At 29.0% G+C, this 17,200-nt stretch overlaps 7 protein-coding genes across 7 annotated transcripts; 4 read left to right on the plus strand and 3 right to left on the minus strand.

Annotated features, from left to right (window-relative positions):
- Nucleotides 1-1,482: 1,482 nt before the first annotated feature.
- BX663DRAFT_487970 (uncharacterized protein) lies at nucleotides 1,483-4,038 on the plus strand (the record flags this gene model as incomplete). The annotated part of the gene is made up of 9 exons (XM_051524782.1): nucleotides 1,483-1,585; nucleotides 1,658-2,045; nucleotides 2,136-2,198; nucleotides 2,315-2,438; nucleotides 2,530-2,797; nucleotides 2,875-2,928; nucleotides 2,999-3,103; nucleotides 3,236-3,522; nucleotides 3,595-4,038. 9 exons carry the CDS (start codon nucleotides 1,483-1,485, stop codon nucleotides 4,036-4,038), a joined length of 1,836 nt encoding a protein of 611 aa, XP_051380981.1.
- Nucleotides 4,039-4,743: 705 nt separating this feature from the next.
- On the plus strand, nucleotides 4,744-5,770 carry BX663DRAFT_141804 (uncharacterized protein). Its single transcript, XM_051521576.1, has 2 exons — nucleotides 4,744-4,866; nucleotides 5,022-5,770. Exon 2 carries the CDS (start codon nucleotides 5,218-5,220, stop codon nucleotides 5,641-5,643), a length of 426 nt encoding a protein of 141 aa, XP_051380982.1. The 5' UTR covers nucleotides 4,744-4,866; nucleotides 5,022-5,217; the 3' UTR covers nucleotides 5,644-5,770.
- A 127-nt stretch (nucleotides 5,771-5,897) lies between these two features.
- BX663DRAFT_553635 (uncharacterized protein) lies at nucleotides 5,898-6,419 on the minus strand (the record flags this gene model as incomplete). Its single annotated transcript, XM_051531464.1, has 1 exon — nucleotides 5,898-6,419. The coding sequence occupies one exon, from the start codon at nucleotides 6,417-6,419 to the stop codon at nucleotides 5,898-5,900; it is 522 nt and encodes a 173-aa protein (XP_051380983.1).
- Nucleotides 6,420-8,144: 1,725 nt separating this feature from the next.
- On the plus strand, nucleotides 8,145-8,608 carry BX663DRAFT_515966 (uncharacterized protein). Its single transcript, XM_051528517.1, has 2 exons — nucleotides 8,145-8,437; nucleotides 8,517-8,608. The coding sequence occupies exon 1, from the start codon at nucleotides 8,150-8,152 to the stop codon at nucleotides 8,366-8,368; it is 219 nt and encodes a 72-aa protein (XP_051380984.1). The 5' UTR covers nucleotides 8,145-8,149; the 3' UTR covers nucleotides 8,369-8,437; nucleotides 8,517-8,608.
- A 673-nt stretch (nucleotides 8,609-9,281) lies between these two features.
- BX663DRAFT_476027 (serine/threonine-protein kinase orb6) lies at nucleotides 9,282-11,313 on the minus strand (the record flags this gene model as incomplete). The annotated part of the gene is made up of 5 exons (XM_051524260.1): nucleotides 9,282-9,554; nucleotides 9,647-10,299; nucleotides 10,373-10,698; nucleotides 10,761-10,935; nucleotides 11,030-11,313. 5 exons carry the CDS (start codon nucleotides 11,311-11,313, stop codon nucleotides 9,457-9,459), a joined length of 1,536 nt encoding a protein of 511 aa, XP_051380985.1. The 3' UTR covers nucleotides 9,282-9,456.
- Nucleotides 11,314-14,082: 2,769 nt separating this feature from the next.
- BX663DRAFT_515971 (uncharacterized protein) lies at nucleotides 14,083-15,122 on the plus strand. Its single transcript, XM_051528518.1, has 4 exons — nucleotides 14,083-14,219; nucleotides 14,285-14,579; nucleotides 14,652-14,788; nucleotides 14,924-15,122. Exons 1-4 carry the CDS (start codon nucleotides 14,105-14,107, stop codon nucleotides 15,037-15,039), a joined length of 663 nt encoding a protein of 220 aa, XP_051380986.1. The 5' UTR covers nucleotides 14,083-14,104; the 3' UTR covers nucleotides 15,040-15,122.
- Nucleotides 14,885-16,933, minus strand: BX663DRAFT_476034 (uncharacterized protein). The gene is made up of 3 exons (XM_051524261.1): nucleotides 16,483-16,933; nucleotides 15,613-16,270; nucleotides 14,885-15,542 (listed from the first exon to the last, which is right to left on the minus strand). The coding sequence occupies exons 1-3, from the start codon at nucleotides 16,852-16,854 to the stop codon at nucleotides 15,064-15,066; spliced, it is 1,509 nt and encodes a 502-aa protein (XP_051380987.1). The 5' UTR covers nucleotides 16,855-16,933; the 3' UTR covers nucleotides 14,885-15,063.
- Nucleotides 16,934-17,200: the final 267 nt, after the last annotated feature.

The raw sequence follows: 17,200 nt of genomic DNA on the forward strand, positions 1-17,200 counted from the left end.
CCAATCCATGTAAGGATACTTGTCTGTAGTGTCACTCCATATCATGGCGTTAATACAAATTACTGATGTTGCAACAAGGTATCACTGGCAACCTGAGTTTTGAATGCTATCCCACTTGATCCTCTTTGTATTCGCCCAAACTCCGTTCTATCGTAAATCGTTTATGATAGTCGCCATCGCGTCATCAGAGACTCTTTCTCTATTATTTATCTGTAATATAAAGCATTACCTCTATTATGTCTTGAAAAAAAAATAATAATAATATTGCAATACGAAATCATCTTTCTTTTTTTTTTAGGTTTTCACAGTTGTCGATATTGCGTAGAGAAAGTAACTATAAGATGCTACTATATAATAAATGGATTCTCTATTTCATCAAACACTTCCTCCACCTCCCGTTAAACTGATATATTGATTATCCTTATCATAAGCTAGTAGTGAACTTTTGTTACTTTTGATATCTTCCATTCTTCTGCCTTTTTTTTTTTTTTTTTTTTTTTTTTTTAGATTGGATTAAACTCTTCTTTACCACCTTCTATGATAATTTTGTTTTGGCCGCCTTCCAAAAAAAAAAAAAAAAAAAAGAGCGTGTATGTTTCTTACTATTATTACACTCCCACTATTGGAAAAATATATACATACATGTATATAAGCCCACTCATTAGCTCCTCCTACAGACTTTATGGGCTGGTAAGGTACAAAAGAGTCTGAGTTTTATATAATATTACAACTGAAGAATAATTTATCGTATCAGGGCTGATAATTTTCTATACGTCGTCGTTGTTAAAGTCAACACTAATATGTTTATTTGAAAACCAAGCTTTATATATTACAACTTGGTTGCTATGAAAGTTTTTTTTTTTTTTTTTTTTTTTTTTTTTGAAAATAGCTGTGTAAAATATATAAATATATACATGCTAATAAGAGTAATGAAATTATCAGATAATAATTATCAGATGATGATTACTGCTAATTTTATTTTTATTTTTATTTTTATTTTCTGAGAAAGTATTATCATATTTGAGGCTTTTATTGTTGTATAACATATCACAGCAATATAGTGATTCTAGCACAAGTTACTTTTTTAAAAAAAAATGATTGTTCAGATAAATACCTTTTTTTTTTTTAAGAAATATCAAAAAAAAAAAAAAAAAGATAAAGCCAATTGCATCCAATTCTATTAACTAGGAAATAGGTTGATTACAACTTGCATGTTAAATTACCATAAATAAAAAAAAAAGTATCTATTCTATTTTGTAACATCTTCTTTAATATAAATGGAAAGGTTACACTAAATAGAAAAGAAATTCGTTGTTGTTCAAAGGTACATATTAATATATATACATGTATATATGAATGTATTCTATATTTATATTTTACTACTTTCTTTCTGTTTTAATATTTACTGTAGTAGTAGTAGTAGCAGTAGCAGTAGCAGTAACAGTAACAGTAGAAGAAGCCCTTTTTTTCTTTTCTTTTCTAATGAAGCTCGCCAGTTGTCTTTCAGGGCCACTTTTAACGGTTTTTACGATATTCAATATAGTAGTGTATGCGCAACAACCTGTAACACCACGTTCAAATACTAGTAAGAATAATATAAATTATATTTAAAACTTGTTATTTGAGGAATTAAAAATATATGTATATGTTTAAATAGAATGTGGATTATTATTAAATAAAATATATTGCTTTGGTGGGAACTTGTATAAGACAAGTACAGAAAATGCCCCTGATAATGTGATTAATGTACTAGACTTAACCACAACAACAACATCAAGTAATGAAGATACGCCTAGTATGACAACTGAACAGCTACAAGCATGGTGGAAACCAGTGAGTGCAGATACAAATGGAGTTGATATCCATGTCAGAACGATTCCTCAAGTCATTGCCTTACTTGACGGTTATAGAATGTTGATTAATGGTGGTTTCAAACCAAACTCACCTTCTCGTCTTGCAAACCATAATATTGTATATGATGCCAAAGATAACAAGTGGTTAGCTTATGAAGATTATAATGAGCCACCTTATGGTAAAAGACAAATGTAAATACATATACATATATAAATAGATCATACAACTTTGATATAATTCGTATTTTATTATGTATTTTTTTTTAATTTTTTTTTTTATAGATATTATGGCACAGTTGTTAATGTTCCAGGTAAAGGTGCAGCATTTTATGGAGGCTTTGAAGTGTAAGAAACAGAAAAAAAATAAAATAAAATAAAAAGCGAATATACAGATTATCATCTTGCTCTAACATACAATGTAACTCGATTTAATATACATATATACAAATATACATATTTAGATATATAAATCAGTCATGGACTACACCTAGCCTTAATAGCTCTATTTTTAATTTTGGAAGTGATCTATCTAGAGCTATCGGATATACTCAAATTGCCTACTTTAACATAGATGCCAATCCCGCAGTATGTATTAATAATTTCAACAGATATGTGTATAAAAATATATAATTTGTATATATTTACATTTACTTTTTTTTAAAAAAAAAAAAAAAAGAAATGGATCATGCCAACACCTGTACCTACTACCTATGCTCCTACATTTTTTGCTCGACAAGAAGCTATATTTGATCCTGTCACTCAACTTATTATATATATGGGAGGTGAAACTCGAAGCAACGACATGGCTTCACCTTCCATAAATGGTGTAAAAGGATCATTTATGAATGTAACTGCATTCAATACAGTGACGAATGAATGGTCTGAAATTCAACTGAATGGGAATGGACCAGCAGTTGGTAGATTTTTCTTTAGTCTTACACTAAGTAAGTGTTATATATATATATATGTATATATCCTTTCAAGCTTTCATACTTATAGTACTTAATGTAATTCATAATAGCACCTACTACTAATAGAGATGTTATTCTATATGGTGGTGAATATGATGGAGTTGGTATGTTTATTATATTCAAAAAAAAAAGGTCCCAATATAAGACTAATCCTATACAATGTTATATAAATAGCTTCTAATGATTACTGCTATGTTCTCAACCTGGATACTAAAAATTGGACACGACAAACAATAGCTGCTCCGGCTGGAACAACATTAGCTAGATCACAACATTCCTGTAAAGTGAATTTATTAATTCAAAAGAAGAAAAAAAAAAAAGATTATTATCATATATTGACTAATTTTGATTTCTTTCATCCCCACTTTTTTTTTTTTTTTTTTTTTTTTTTTTTTTGCTTTGGAATAATAGCTGTTATAGTTAAGAATGATACGCTTTTCGTGATGTGGGGTGTAGATGGAAATAAAGCTGGTACTAGTAGTATTCTGTTATTAAATATTTCCAACCCACATTCAATCACCTATATGGATAAATTTAATCTTATTCAGCTAAATGATAATAACAATAGCAATAGCAGTAGCAGCAATGACAATAACCAAAATAATACCACTACTATCACTACAGATGATGATGGTGTTAAAGATAACTCACTAAGTACAGGAGCAACAGTTGGTATAGCTGTCGCCTGTGTTGCTGTGGTAAGGATATTTATATATATGTATATGAAGGCTTAATTCTATATAATTCATCAACACTTATTTATTTTATAGGCTATAATCGCTGCTGCAGTAATTGTATTTTATGTACGTAAAAAGAAGAAGACGACTACCAATAATAATAAAAATCAATACTACGATGAGAATGATAGCCATGACATTAATAATGATAATAATAATAATAATAATATAATGGATGAAGTGGATTGGGACAAGATAGAAGAGAATTATTTAGAGATGCCTGCATTACCTCAAACAAATAACAATCATTACCAGGCATCTATTCATAGTAATCATCATACACCTATCTCGGCAGTGCCTTATAGTGAAAATGAATCTACTACAGTTGTAAGCCATCATAGTCACGACAACTACCAGTATAAGAATAATAATGATAATAACAATACGCCTTCAGTAGTACAACCTGATGGAGTAAATATCTATCAACGACCTAATGAATATAGTCAAGTATTAAAACCAGATGGGGGGTGGCAGTAGTGGAATACGATAATTCTGACACATAAAATACATATGTGTATACATCTACTACACAAATATATAAAAAAAGAACTCTTCCATTATTATGTAATTTTATTAACTATTTTAGTAATAGTAGTAATAGTCATTTTATGCTGATTGTTCATGAAAAGAAAATCTGAGAATTAAATGAAAAGTCCTGTTCAGCCCTGTTTTATTTTCAGTTTATTTTCCATTAAGCTTAATTAACTTTACCTTTCTATAAAGTTTCCTTTATGGTAAAGATATAATAGGAAAAAAAAAAGGGTCACATTCTTTGTATTATCTAATATGAGTAAACCTTTTTTTTTTTTTTTGTTAAACCAGTCCAGTCCAAGTAAGACACACACACAGAGAGAGAGAAGGGAGGGAGGGGGAGCAATAGTAATAAGGCATAATAGCGGAGTATGAAAATTGAATAAAAAGGGAATGAATATGAATGTCCGAAGAAACAAGCAACCTTTTTTATGCATGAAAAGAAAAAAGAAGAGGTATAGTATAGACAGTAAAAGTAAACAAAAATAAAGAGATAACTAGTGATGATAATAAAAGTTATCCAGCAAAATAAAAAAGGGGAAGGGTAAAGTAGACATAATGTCAAGTTTAAATAACGTAGTTTCTTTATTTTCAGAACACTATGAATTCATATAATTCACACACACATTTTTATATTATTAGAAGGTAATAAATAAACAAATGTCATCTGAGGATGGGCTTGTTTAACATAAAGAAAATAAACCATCTTCCTCTTGATAACTTTTTATACGTAAAGAAATAGAATGAAATAAAAAAAAAGGAATCTTAGTAAAAGTAAGTTGATATTTGCACTAAATGACTACATCTTTTTTTTTCAAGCTCTATTATTGTTCTTTAATAATAGAAAACGGGAAAACATGAGGATGGGAAAATAATAGAAAAATGGAATACCTATCCCTCACCTTCCCTTTTTTTTTTTTTTTATGCAGCTTAAAAATCATCACACCACCGCCACTATTACTACTACTACTACTACTACTACAACTACTACTAACTACCACTACTACTAACACCACTACTAACACCGCTACTAAAAAAAAAATATAAATATTAAACAACTTTTTCTTCTGCTTCTGTTTCTTCTTTTTCTTTACTTTTTGTTTATTATCAATTAAAACTTAAATCATGGACTCTCAATTTGCTGAAATTGACGAAGAAGATTATAATAACACTGTTGATTCTTATTCTGTAACTATTAATGGTTTTATCTTTTGTACTCGTCATGGTCTTGAGGTTTGTAGCAAGTGTCCAACAGACAATCGTTCTGCAAACAATATGTTAGTGGAGGATATGCTTCATGAAAAACTGACTGAAGATGAATATAATACAAAATGGAAGGGTGATGATCGTGAACCTTTTAGCGTGGCTCATAAATGGACTCGTGTTGCTAAAGGTAAGCCTGGCTGTATGGCTCATAAAAAGGTAGCTTGCGAAGAATGTTTCAATTGGGGTGAACAACTTTATCGAAGTATTCATGGTGGTCGTAAGCCAAGGGTTTCTCGTCTTCAGCGTAAGAGCAAGGATCATTCTACTGATGACCGTTTATCATAAAAAAAAAAGAGAGACAGAAATATTATGTATATATGCACTTATATACATTTATATATAATATATATACACATGCATATATATTAAAGAAAAAAAAACACAAGAACAAGTTACCCTTTTGTTTTCATTTTATATATATATATTTTTATAAATGTTTACATATACACATATTATAACGCACAAAAAAAAATAAATAAAATAAAGTCTATTATGTTAAGGAAATAATACACACACACACACACAAAAAGCAAGTGGTTTTATAGACTTTCTTCTTCTTTTTTAGTTAGTTTTTTTAATTTAACTTTTATATGATACGCTAAATTAGATTTTCCCATTGCTTCATATGCATCGAGTAGTTGCTTGTAAGCTATTTTAAGTCGCTCTTCATAACTTGAATCTATTCGTAGCCTCTCATGTTCTATCAGGTTTTCCCAGATTTTGACAGAGAAAAGTAAATAAGTCTCGCATGATATAAAATTATGTACTTTAAAATAAGCATCCGCCAGTTGTGCATAAGCCTCTGCCTTGACTTTACGTAATTCATTCAATTGTTCATAATAAGCCGCTTTCCGTTTTGGATCGGTCTGCATTACCTCTCGACTAGGTCGATCCAACTGTTGATGGTCAATGATTTGTACAACTTTTGCCAAGTAGGGTATCGATCCTTGAATGTCCCCATTACTTTGTAATTGACCAATTACTTTGGTAAGAACTTGAAGTTCAAGCAAGTTGGCTGGATTTATTGAACTTGAATTTAAAGAATGAGGTTGTGATGACATTAATTGAAAGAAGAAGAAGAAAAAAAAAGTTATTATGTAAAGACTTTTTTATTGGTGCTATTTTTTTTTGTTTTTTTTTCTCAGTTTTATTTATTTTTATTGAACATTCAAATTTACTGCAGTCAATACTGATTCAAAAGAATTAATTAATCAGTCTCTACTTGATGAAAAAAAAAAAAAAAAAACTTGATAAAGAATGTTTCATCATGAAAAAAAAAGGTTTTAAATAATAGCGTTAAAAGGTAATTTAGTACAAGTAAACAGGCATTTATTATGAAATTAAACAAGTTAAATGCAAGATAAAATAAGCATTGTTTGTTGTGTTTCTTTAAGGAAATAAGTTGTATGTAAACTCTCTTTATGAGTAAGAGTCATAGCTATACAGACATAGATTTATTTACTTTGTGCTGAAGATAGAGAATCTTGTTTGACTTTTACAAATACTTGTAACAAGAAGAAGCTTAAGAAAGAAACACACATGATAAAGTGTTATATACAGTTTAATCAAACTTGATTTGTATGTCAAAAAAAAAAAAAAAAAAAAAAGAGGAGGAGAAGAACTGATCCAATTAAGTTTAAATTAAACTGATTACTGCAACAAGATAAACTATAACCCGTATTCTCCCCCCTTTAAATTAAAACTACTGATATATTTTATTTTTTAATGGGTATAAAATTGTCCTCCTTTTTTTTTTTACTTACTTTTTCTTAAACAAATAAAATGGTTACAACTATTTCTAAAACTTTTTCAAAGACTTTTGCTTCTTTTACAATTGCTATTCATAGATTTATTTTTACTATCGGAAATAATAAAGAAATAAAGATTCAAAAGAAAGTGAGAAGAATTCCTCCACCAAAGCCCTGGAGGTATTGTTTAATAGAAGAAGATATCCAAGACCTTTCATTTGATGATGCGGTCTTGATTGATACAGATTTAATAAAAGATGAAGTTCTTTATTCGGGTAAGTAGTAGATTTAGATATATGTATCAAAAAAGAAGAAAAATAGACCCTCAGTCGTATTTATAACTATTATCTATTAAAATATTCTAGGTAAACGTAGTGTTCTTCTTAATAAAGTAAGTATAATACGTGTATGTATGTGTGTCTATTAGAGAAGTCTATTGAAATGAATTGTTATTTGGAAACTAACGATCATATTCAATTGGTATATTAGACATTGTGCTTAACACATCTTATGTAATTTGAAGAAAACGCGCAAAAGAATTATTTTGCTATAAATGCATCAAGTTAGTTTCATCGTATATCATTATGTACATATATATTATTATTGTTTAGATTCATCTACTGCTTTATTTATTCACACTGATAATAAAGAACTTACTAATATAATATTCTACTCGTTGAATGGTATATAGCCGTCTATTCATTTATAAATAAACAAACAATCGTTTATTATATTTAAAGATAAATATTTATACAAAGAATGCTACACAACATCAGACTAAATAATGCTAGTCACATAATATAGTATGCTAAATCATAGACACTACCTACTTCATATCAGTACCTACCTCTTACAACTTGTACATGACTCATTATCGAGCTCTAATTAAACATATTATAGTGTACAAATGAAAGTACTGACAAAGTATGTTCTTTGGGTTCTTCCTCCTTCTTCACCTAACACCAATTGAAGAATTTGAATGAAATGAGCTGATAGTTTTATAGGGGAGAAAAGAAAAGAAAAAAACAAGCAAACTATTTCTTATGTATTTCACATCATTAAATCAAATGGGTATTTATATGTATATATGTATATATATATATATGTGTGTGTGTGTACGCCCATCGACGAATACTGATAAGCATTTTTTTTTCTATTATTCTTTTTTATTCGTATTTATATACCTGGATATGAAGGTTACATGCGTTTATAACAGATATTGTCGTGCAATAGCTGATATAACCATCTATACATCATTGTAATAACTTTTCGAAGAGGTAGTTCATGGTTTTGTAAGCCACTTTCTATACATATCTCTATTGTAAATGATACTAAATGATAGATTTGTTACTATACATATGAACAAGCAGCTCCTTTCTTCTCTCCATCATCACTACCACCACCACTCACCCCACAAAAAAAAAGAGAGAGAGAGAGGAAGAGTTGATTCATAATTCTAGTTTTTCTAAAATGGACGTCATCTGAACGACCGTCCGTATTCCCTATCCCACCCCCGAGGGAGGGTATACGGTCCCAAGAGTTGCTCCCAGACCCTTGGGAGCCCAGTTCATCTCACGACTATAGAATAGCCGGTTGATGATCATAAAGAAAAAAAAAAAAAAAAAAAAAAAAAAGAAGAAAGGGATCTTTTTTGATTCTTCCCTTTTTTTATATCCCTTTTTTTTATTTTGCGGAGTTTTATTTTTATTTTTTTTTAAGGAGTAAAATTGTAAGAGACTCTTCTACATGCCATGATTAGCGTAGTGGCTTTTAAGGAAAGAAGAAATAATAAAATTTGTTTATTGACTAGTAACGATAACAAGAAGAGTCACGATTTAAATGGATATTATATACTAAAATGCAACTACTGATCAAAGTAACTATCCTTTATGGAAAGATGAACTGTCGTTTTGTAGAGCAAAACAAATTGATTATTTATTTTTATATAAAGTACATAGAGCGTTTGAAATAGGATCATAAATCACTCATATAGTACGTCGTTGCAAAAGGATAGGGATTAATTTTATTTTATCCTCTTTGACCAGATAGGTCTAGTTTAGCTTCTTATTCTATTGTCAACAAATAATAATAAAAAGACATGAGTATAATCGTAGATCATAACTCTTATTCTGTACAATAAAAATCCTCTCTCTCTCTCTCCATATCTTCCTGACTGAAATAGATACTCTGTACGTTATTTTTATTTTTATATATTTATATAAAAAGAGAAATAATTTTATGTTATTTTAACAAAAAAAAACAATGCAATAATAAAGCAAAACGTTATCTATATAAACAGAGAAAGAAAAATAAGGTATATCTCTATTCTTTCAAAAACTATAAACAGAATTTATAACACATTCTTTCTAGTTAAATAATCAAAACGCTTAAATGTATAACCAACAAAGGCAAGATCCTTTTGAGCATTCACAGTATCTGTTTGATAGACTAATAGATAGATAGAATAATTATATGTCAAAATAGGCTTACCTGGTATAACCCATACACCCTTTTTTTTTCTTTCTTTTATCTTATCTTACCTTGATTATCGACTGTATCAGGAACAGCTTCTAATTCCTCAGTAGGGAAATAACTGGTATCAGTAATACTTTTAAGTTGAGGTATATGAGGAGATCTTTCGTTCCTGATTTGTTCCCAATTAATACCATAAAAGAAAGGATGTTGTTTAATTTCTTCTGCTCCATTTCTTCCTAAACGGTGTTCAGGATCACATATCAATCGACGTATCAAATCTTCCGCCTCTCGACTAATAGGCTGATCGTCTGGAAAGATCAATGTCTCACGCCAGTTCATAATTTTACGATAAGTATCATGAGGGTTTTCAGAACAAAAAGGAGGGTATCCACAAAGACACTCAAACATGATCGCTCCTAATGACCACCAATCACATTCTTGTCCATAACCTCTTTGTAAGAAGATTTCTGGTGCAATATAATCTGGTGTACCTACTGTCGAATAAGCTAATGCTCGACGATTCTTTTTCCATGTTGCAATCTTTTCTTTATGAGTATTGAGATTAATAAAATCAGGACCTGTCGAATTTTGAGCACCTTCTAATAGACGTTGATAATATTGGGAATCATGTGTCTTGTGAAAGCCTGTTGATAAACCAAAATCTGATAATTTAATGTGACCATCTTTATCAATTAAGATATTATCTGGTTTGATATCTCTGAATAATAATAATAGTTAGTTAAACACTTTATTTTTTTTTCTGCTGATATAACTTGCCTTATCATGCTTACCTATGAATAAATCCTAAATTATGAATGGCTTCTAAAGCTAAAACAATTTCAGCAATATAAAATCGGGTAACTGGTTCACTAAATGTATCATATTTAATTAACATCGTCATCAAGTCGCCACCAGGTAAAAATTCCATAATCAAATATAAATATTGTGTATCTTGAAAAGAAAAGTAGAGTTGAACAACCCAAGGTGAATCTGCTTCAGCTAGCACGTCTCGTTCTGCTTTTACATGTGCTAATTGATCTTTTTTCAACATTTCCGATTTCTTTAATGTCTTCATTGCATAAATTTTTCCCGTATCTCCTGCTTGTACTAATCGAACCTACAATTCAAGACAATCATAAATATAACGTAGAATGTGAATAGAGACGTTCTTCATCTTACCTCACCAAAGGCTCCTTTACCAATAACTTTGACAGTAATGAAATCATCAAGTCCTAATCTTGTTCTACGTAATCTCAAATATCGAGATTCTTTTCTACCTAAAGATTGTAATTGTCTCTTTTTCTTTTCTTCACTACAATTTTCCTGTGCTAATTTATTTTCAGTTTCGGTTCGTCTAGGTAAATGTAAATGTTTAAATTCATTTTTTTTTTCTCCTTGTCCTATTTTTTTTTCATGTTTCAATATAATAATCATGTAAATATATTTACCTTTGATTTCTTTCATGTGCTTGCTCAAGAGCAGTTTTATAATAATTTTCCAAACGAAGTTTTGCAGCCGTTGCTCTATCTAAAACACTTCTTGGAAATCCTTCTGTAGAACGATGATAGCCGTTGTTTTCTATCGGTTGTTGTTGTTGTTGTTGTTGTTGATAAAAAAAAGTTGAAGAAGGGGGAATAGAATTATTAAATTCATTTGAATAGCCTTGGTATGCTTGTTGCTGTTGTTGTTGTTGAATGTATGGTTGTTGTGGATTTGTATATGTATAATCCATATTAATTTAAAAATAACAAAAAGGTATATTTAATTTCAACACGAAAAAAAAAAAAAGAATAGTAGTAATAATACGATTTTATTTATAAAAATAAACTGACCAATGGGCATGTAGCATTTATAATTGCTGAATTTACTTTTTCAGGTTATTTTTTTTTTTTTTTAAAAAAAGAAAAAATACAAAGACAAAAGAATAAATTATAAAAAGAACATATTAAAAAGAGGCTCTGAATAACTAGTCTATTAGAAGTGAACAGCCTGGATGGGAAAGAGGAGGGAGAGGGAATAGGATTGTTGTAAGCTAAACAATTCAGCTCATGTAATATAGAGTTTTTTTTTTATAAATATATAGCTTTTATTAACTATAAACCCACATATCGTGATCATCCGCCTTATTAATAAAGGAAAAAGTTATTAGAACAGTATACGAAGAGCTAGGGAGAGGTTTTACGGTAGTTCTACTCTTAATATTTTCCGAAAATAAAAGTATCTATTCCGAAAATGAGCTTACATATTCCATCTCACCTGAATCCAAAAAAAAAAAAAAAAAATAAAAATAAATAAATAAATAAATTAATAAAAAAAAAAAAAAAAAAAAAAAAAGAGAAAGAGGGAGTCAAGGGAAACGACCATTGGTCACAATCCAAGAGTCTTGGATTAGACTTTAATGTTATTTATAAATAGAACAAAATGAAATCCTATTGCGAATAATGAATCAATTTGTACCTAAAAAGACATAGTAATGCTTGACTTGAGTAAAATTATTTATTCCTTTATGGAATAGCTTTTTTACGGAGTATCTCATCATTTAGAGTAACTACAACTTTTTTTTTTTTTTTTTTTTTTTTTTTTTTTTTTTTTTTTTTTTTTCAAAATCTTTTAATGCCAGCTACAAGATAAGTAAAGTTCATAATTTGTTAGATAACAGTTAAGTGATGATTTACTTGGAATATGGGAGGGAAGGAGGGAGGAGGGCTTTTTTTTTAATTTTTTTTTTTTTTTTAATTACTAAAATATATGCAAATAATTCAGTTAACTTTGTCACTTTCTTCTTCTCTCGAGTCAGTGGCACTGAATAGAATCGTACTTCTATGGCAGACCATTTATAATGAATATTAGAAATTTAATACTTTTTAATGATTGTTTGTCCTACTATGACAAAAAGCTTCTTAATAATATCAATGCTGCGAGAATTTATGTATTCATTTTTTGTGTTAAAAAAAAACGTTATTGCTAACTAAGGGAATTCAAAGTATTTAAAAGGACACGTGAAGGCGGAACTAAAAATCCAAGAGCATCCAAAAGAAAAGAGGGAAAAAAGAAAGAAGAGAAGAGAGACAAAGGAAATGGACGAGTACTTAATAGGTTTCAAGATCATGGACTCTTATGTATCGTGCACTAAAAGATTTTGGTAGTGGAGGGGCAAACCATAGAACGATATCTACACCACCTTTCTAGTATAGTTAGAGAACAAAAGGATCAAGACCTATTTACCTCGAGGAAAAGAAGACAGTAACTAGATTTAATCAGGTTAATTATGTTTCCATTATTATCATTAGATGAGATATTATTACATAATACAGCGTATATGTATTTATTGTTACGAATGCTTCAATCAATAGTATTATTAAAACTGAGTGCAGAATGAACATTATACTGTACTAGTGTTATTTGATTATGTAACGAACGATGGTTTGTTTCTATTAACTTAGTTATAAAGACAATCACACCAGCTTGACTTAAAAACTATACCAGTTGTTTCACATTCTAAGCTTGCAATGATTACTTTTCTTTTTGCTTCTACTTTTGCAAGTTTTAAACAATAGTACAGGTTTACCATTGCTTTATTTATTTTTTTGGGGGAGGAATTAAAGTCAAAAAAGGTTAGAAAGTGCCTAAATTGAGAATGACATGACTCTGCTACTACCTTTTACTCTGTATGATAGTATTGATAACGTAGGTATGGCATAGCAATTCTTTATTTTCTTTAGTTGTATATAAAGATTAAGGAATAATAATAATAAAAAGATTCTAGAAGACAAGCTATAAAGGTTTTATTGCTGTTCCTGAAGAGGAAACCTATGAAAAATTGTATTCTATGGATTATGTCCATAGTATAGAAAACTGCTACTTCAAGTAACATGTTGTATTATTTTACTATATTGTATAATTCTGCTTTATATGACAGGCTATTTTACTACACATCTATTTTATGCTCTATATAATAATATAAATGGTTAGCAGCTATTCTACTCATAGTTAACTTTCTCTTTTTGTTGGATTCATTTTCTATCCAATAGCTCCTCTGCGTCCTATTGACTTTATTGTATTCCTTTCCATTCATACTATTATCAAATACATCATTAACAAAAATCACTGGTTCCATCATTTATACTTTTTTTTTTCTAGTGATTTCATATTATATTTTCAAGAGAAACAAGTACGTATGTATTTTTTTTTTTATTGTCTATAAAGAAAGTATTTGAACATAAAGAGTTATACAAGTTTATGTTTGAGGAAGAAACGTGTTTTTTTAATAGATATTCCTCCTTTTATTATTGTTGTTGTTGTTCATCTTATATATTCTTTCATGGGCCTTGCTTTAATAGTTGGACAAAAAAAAAAAGATTTCTCTTAAAGGCTAATAATAACATGTTTATTGATTGGAGAATAACAGCTACTGCCTTTTTTTTTTATATGTATTCATATTTATCCTATTTTTATTTCCGCCAAACAAAAATTTTCTCCCTCCCTCTTCTTTATTTTATTTTTTTTTTTTTTTTATAATAAACATGTCATATAATTATAATGATATTTTAAGGGAAACAAGAAAAATGGTATCAGACTATATGTCTCAATTTGATCCATCCCATGATATGTATCATATCGATCGTGTCTCTCATCTTGGTAATAATAATAATAATAATAATAAAATTATTATTATTTTCTTTAGTCATATTTATTTGTTTTAGCTCTTTGTATTGCTAAAGATATGATAAAAGAACAGTCCACACCAGTCGACTTGGAGGTAGTCGAATTAGCAGCATTATGTCATGATATAGATGATCATAAATATAAGGATTTGAATAAGGATAGAAATGAGAATGTAGTGAAGGAGTTATTAATCAATACATTAAAATATCCAAAGGGGGACCTTGTTATGAAAATTATAGATCATATTGGATATACAAAAGAAAAGAAATGGAATGATGAATTGGATAATCCTGAAGAGGTCTATTGGAGAAATCATTGTCTTGAACTACACGCGTACGTGCTCTTATCATGAACACATCATAAAAATTAGATCATCCTTACAGAGAATGGGATTTTTTTTAATAGGGTTCAAGATGCAGATAAATTAGATGCAATTGGTGCTATTGGTATATTGCGTTGTGCAGCCTTTAGTGGTGCTAGAAATTTACCTTTATATGTACCTGAAAATGACTGTATTTCATCGGCTATTACTCATTTCCATGGTAACCTATTTTTATATTCCTTTGAAAAAAAAAAAAAAAAAAAAAAAAAAAAAAAAAAAAAAAAAAAAAAAAAAAAAAAAAAAAAAAAAAAAAAGAGGAGAAGGGGATAGGAGGGCTAATAAATCATTTATATAGAAAAACTATTTAATCTAAAGTCATTGATGAGAACATCTAAAGGGAAAGAATTAGCTACAGAAAGACATAGATTTATGCAACAATTTGTTCATCAAATTCAATTAGAAACATTATAAATACATATATAAATATATATTTATTTAACTATCGACCATCATTGGCTCTGATACAAGCCTTTGTGGTTGTTGTTGCTGTTGCTGTTCATCTATTGTCACTAATTGAGGTGATGTTGTAGATTGTCTTGATAAAGTTCGAATAAATGAAGATAAAGATGTATCCTGATATGGATGACTACCTCTTCTTCTATTATTATTATTATTATTATTGATAGCAGTGGAGGTAGCGATATTTGATGTTGTTGTTGAGGAGAATAAGCCTTCTGAAAATGAAAGAGGTCTTTGTTGATGAGTATCTGTATTAGTGTTATTACTTTTATGTCGACGACGTTGTTGTTGAGATAAGGAAGTTGATTTTCGTTTTTCAAAAAAGACAGTTTTTAATTTCTCTATAATATGACTAGATCTTCTTTCTCGTTTATGACTAGATGGCTGATGTTGTTCTTGTTCTTCTATTAAAGGAAAATGGTTTGTTTCCACTCTGGCTATTTCTGTATCAAGATCTAAATATATATATATATGTATTTAAGTCAAAATCAAAACATAAGAAAAATAAAAATATATCAAATTTACTACTATTATTAGGATTAGATAAAGTGAATGGTTGTTCCATTAGAGAAGGCTCTGTATTAAGAATCATGTTAGAAGAAAGAGAAACAGGCTGTTCTACATTAGATGAATGTCTATCATTTTCTATTAAGGAAGATGATACTAAAGCTCTCTCTGAATCTAATGAACTGTTCTTTGTAGGCTGAGCTATGTCCTCTTCAATTGCTACATTGGCATCAAGATCAGAATAAGTCCTACAAATAGGACATTGAAATCCAGGATGACTCTTTAAAAGTGGTCGAATACATTTATAATGATAAATATGAGAACATGGAGAGACAAATAAAGCTTGAAAAGGAGATAATGCATATAGACAAATACAACATTCTTCAAGCTGATTATCATCATCATCATTCTTTCTCTCTTTCTCTTCTTGATTTGTTAAATGACGAAGACTTTGAAAGGCAGTCAAGTTAAAGGAAAGTAGTCTTTTAGGTCTATTTAATTCAAATTTCATTTTTACAGAACGATATATTTCTTCTTTTCCACCCTGAAAATCAACGCCTAATTGTACAATATCACCGTCATGTAATTCTATCTGTTTACTTTCATTTCCTGCAGGACTTAATCGAACATGATTTAGAAATGTGCCAGAGGATGATTTTGTATCTCGAATATACAACTAAAAAAAAAAAAAAAAAAAAAAAAAAAAAAAAAAAAAAAAAAAAAAAAAATTGTGTCAATGAATGAAGATATATAAAATGTGTAACATATGCAGTGTAATACAATCATCCCAAAAATACTATGATATGATATTATTTTCAAGCTAAATGTGTAGGGGTGGGGGAGGGTCGTAAGTGAGGAATAGAAGAAGAAAAAAGAAGAAAATATTACCTTTTTATCTGCTTCAATTGAAAGCTCACAATGACATCTTGAAACGACTTTACTTTTAAAAGACATGCAATTAATATCATTTGAATGTCTCTCAGAATAACGACCTATTTTAATGACAGAACCTATTTCCAATTCACGATCCACAATATCAAATATCAAGCTTCGACTTGGATTTTCAATACTGGGCACAATACGTACATGAACTTTATCATCATTGTTGTTGGTTGTTGTTGTTCCTTCTGATTTAGAGACTGTTGCACTTTTAGTTAACCTTCTGCTTAATAATGTAACACTTGATGATTCTCTTTGATTATTGGCTGCATCAACATTAGAGGCTGTATTAGAAGTTATTATTGCTGATGGTGCCATCATTTCTTTAAATATTAAAATGAAAAATATAAAAATAAAAGAGAAATAAAGAAAAAAGCACACATAAAACTGATTTATTCTTAAAAAAAAAAAAAAAAAAAAAAAAGGCAGCAGAGTTCCACCCCTAAAAAAGGTTAATTGATTTTTTTTCCATTAAAAAAAATAATAATAAAGTAACACAAGCGCGAACTCATACTTTATTTTCATCTGATTTTTTTTTTTTTTTTTTTTTTTTACTGCTATAAAAATAAGTAGATAAATTCAAAGTTATTTTTAGGATGATATCCTATAGAATTATAACCATTCAAAGCCTTTAACATAAATAATAAGAAGGAGTAAGGATATAAAA

This window comes from Cokeromyces recurvatus (genome assembly GCF_025118155.1).
Source record: "Cokeromyces recurvatus strain NRRL 2243 chromosome Unknown BX663scaffold_20, whole genome shotgun sequence".
NCBI classification, from domain to species: Eukaryota; Fungi; Mucoromycota; class Mucoromycetes; order Mucorales; family Mucoraceae; genus Cokeromyces; species Cokeromyces recurvatus.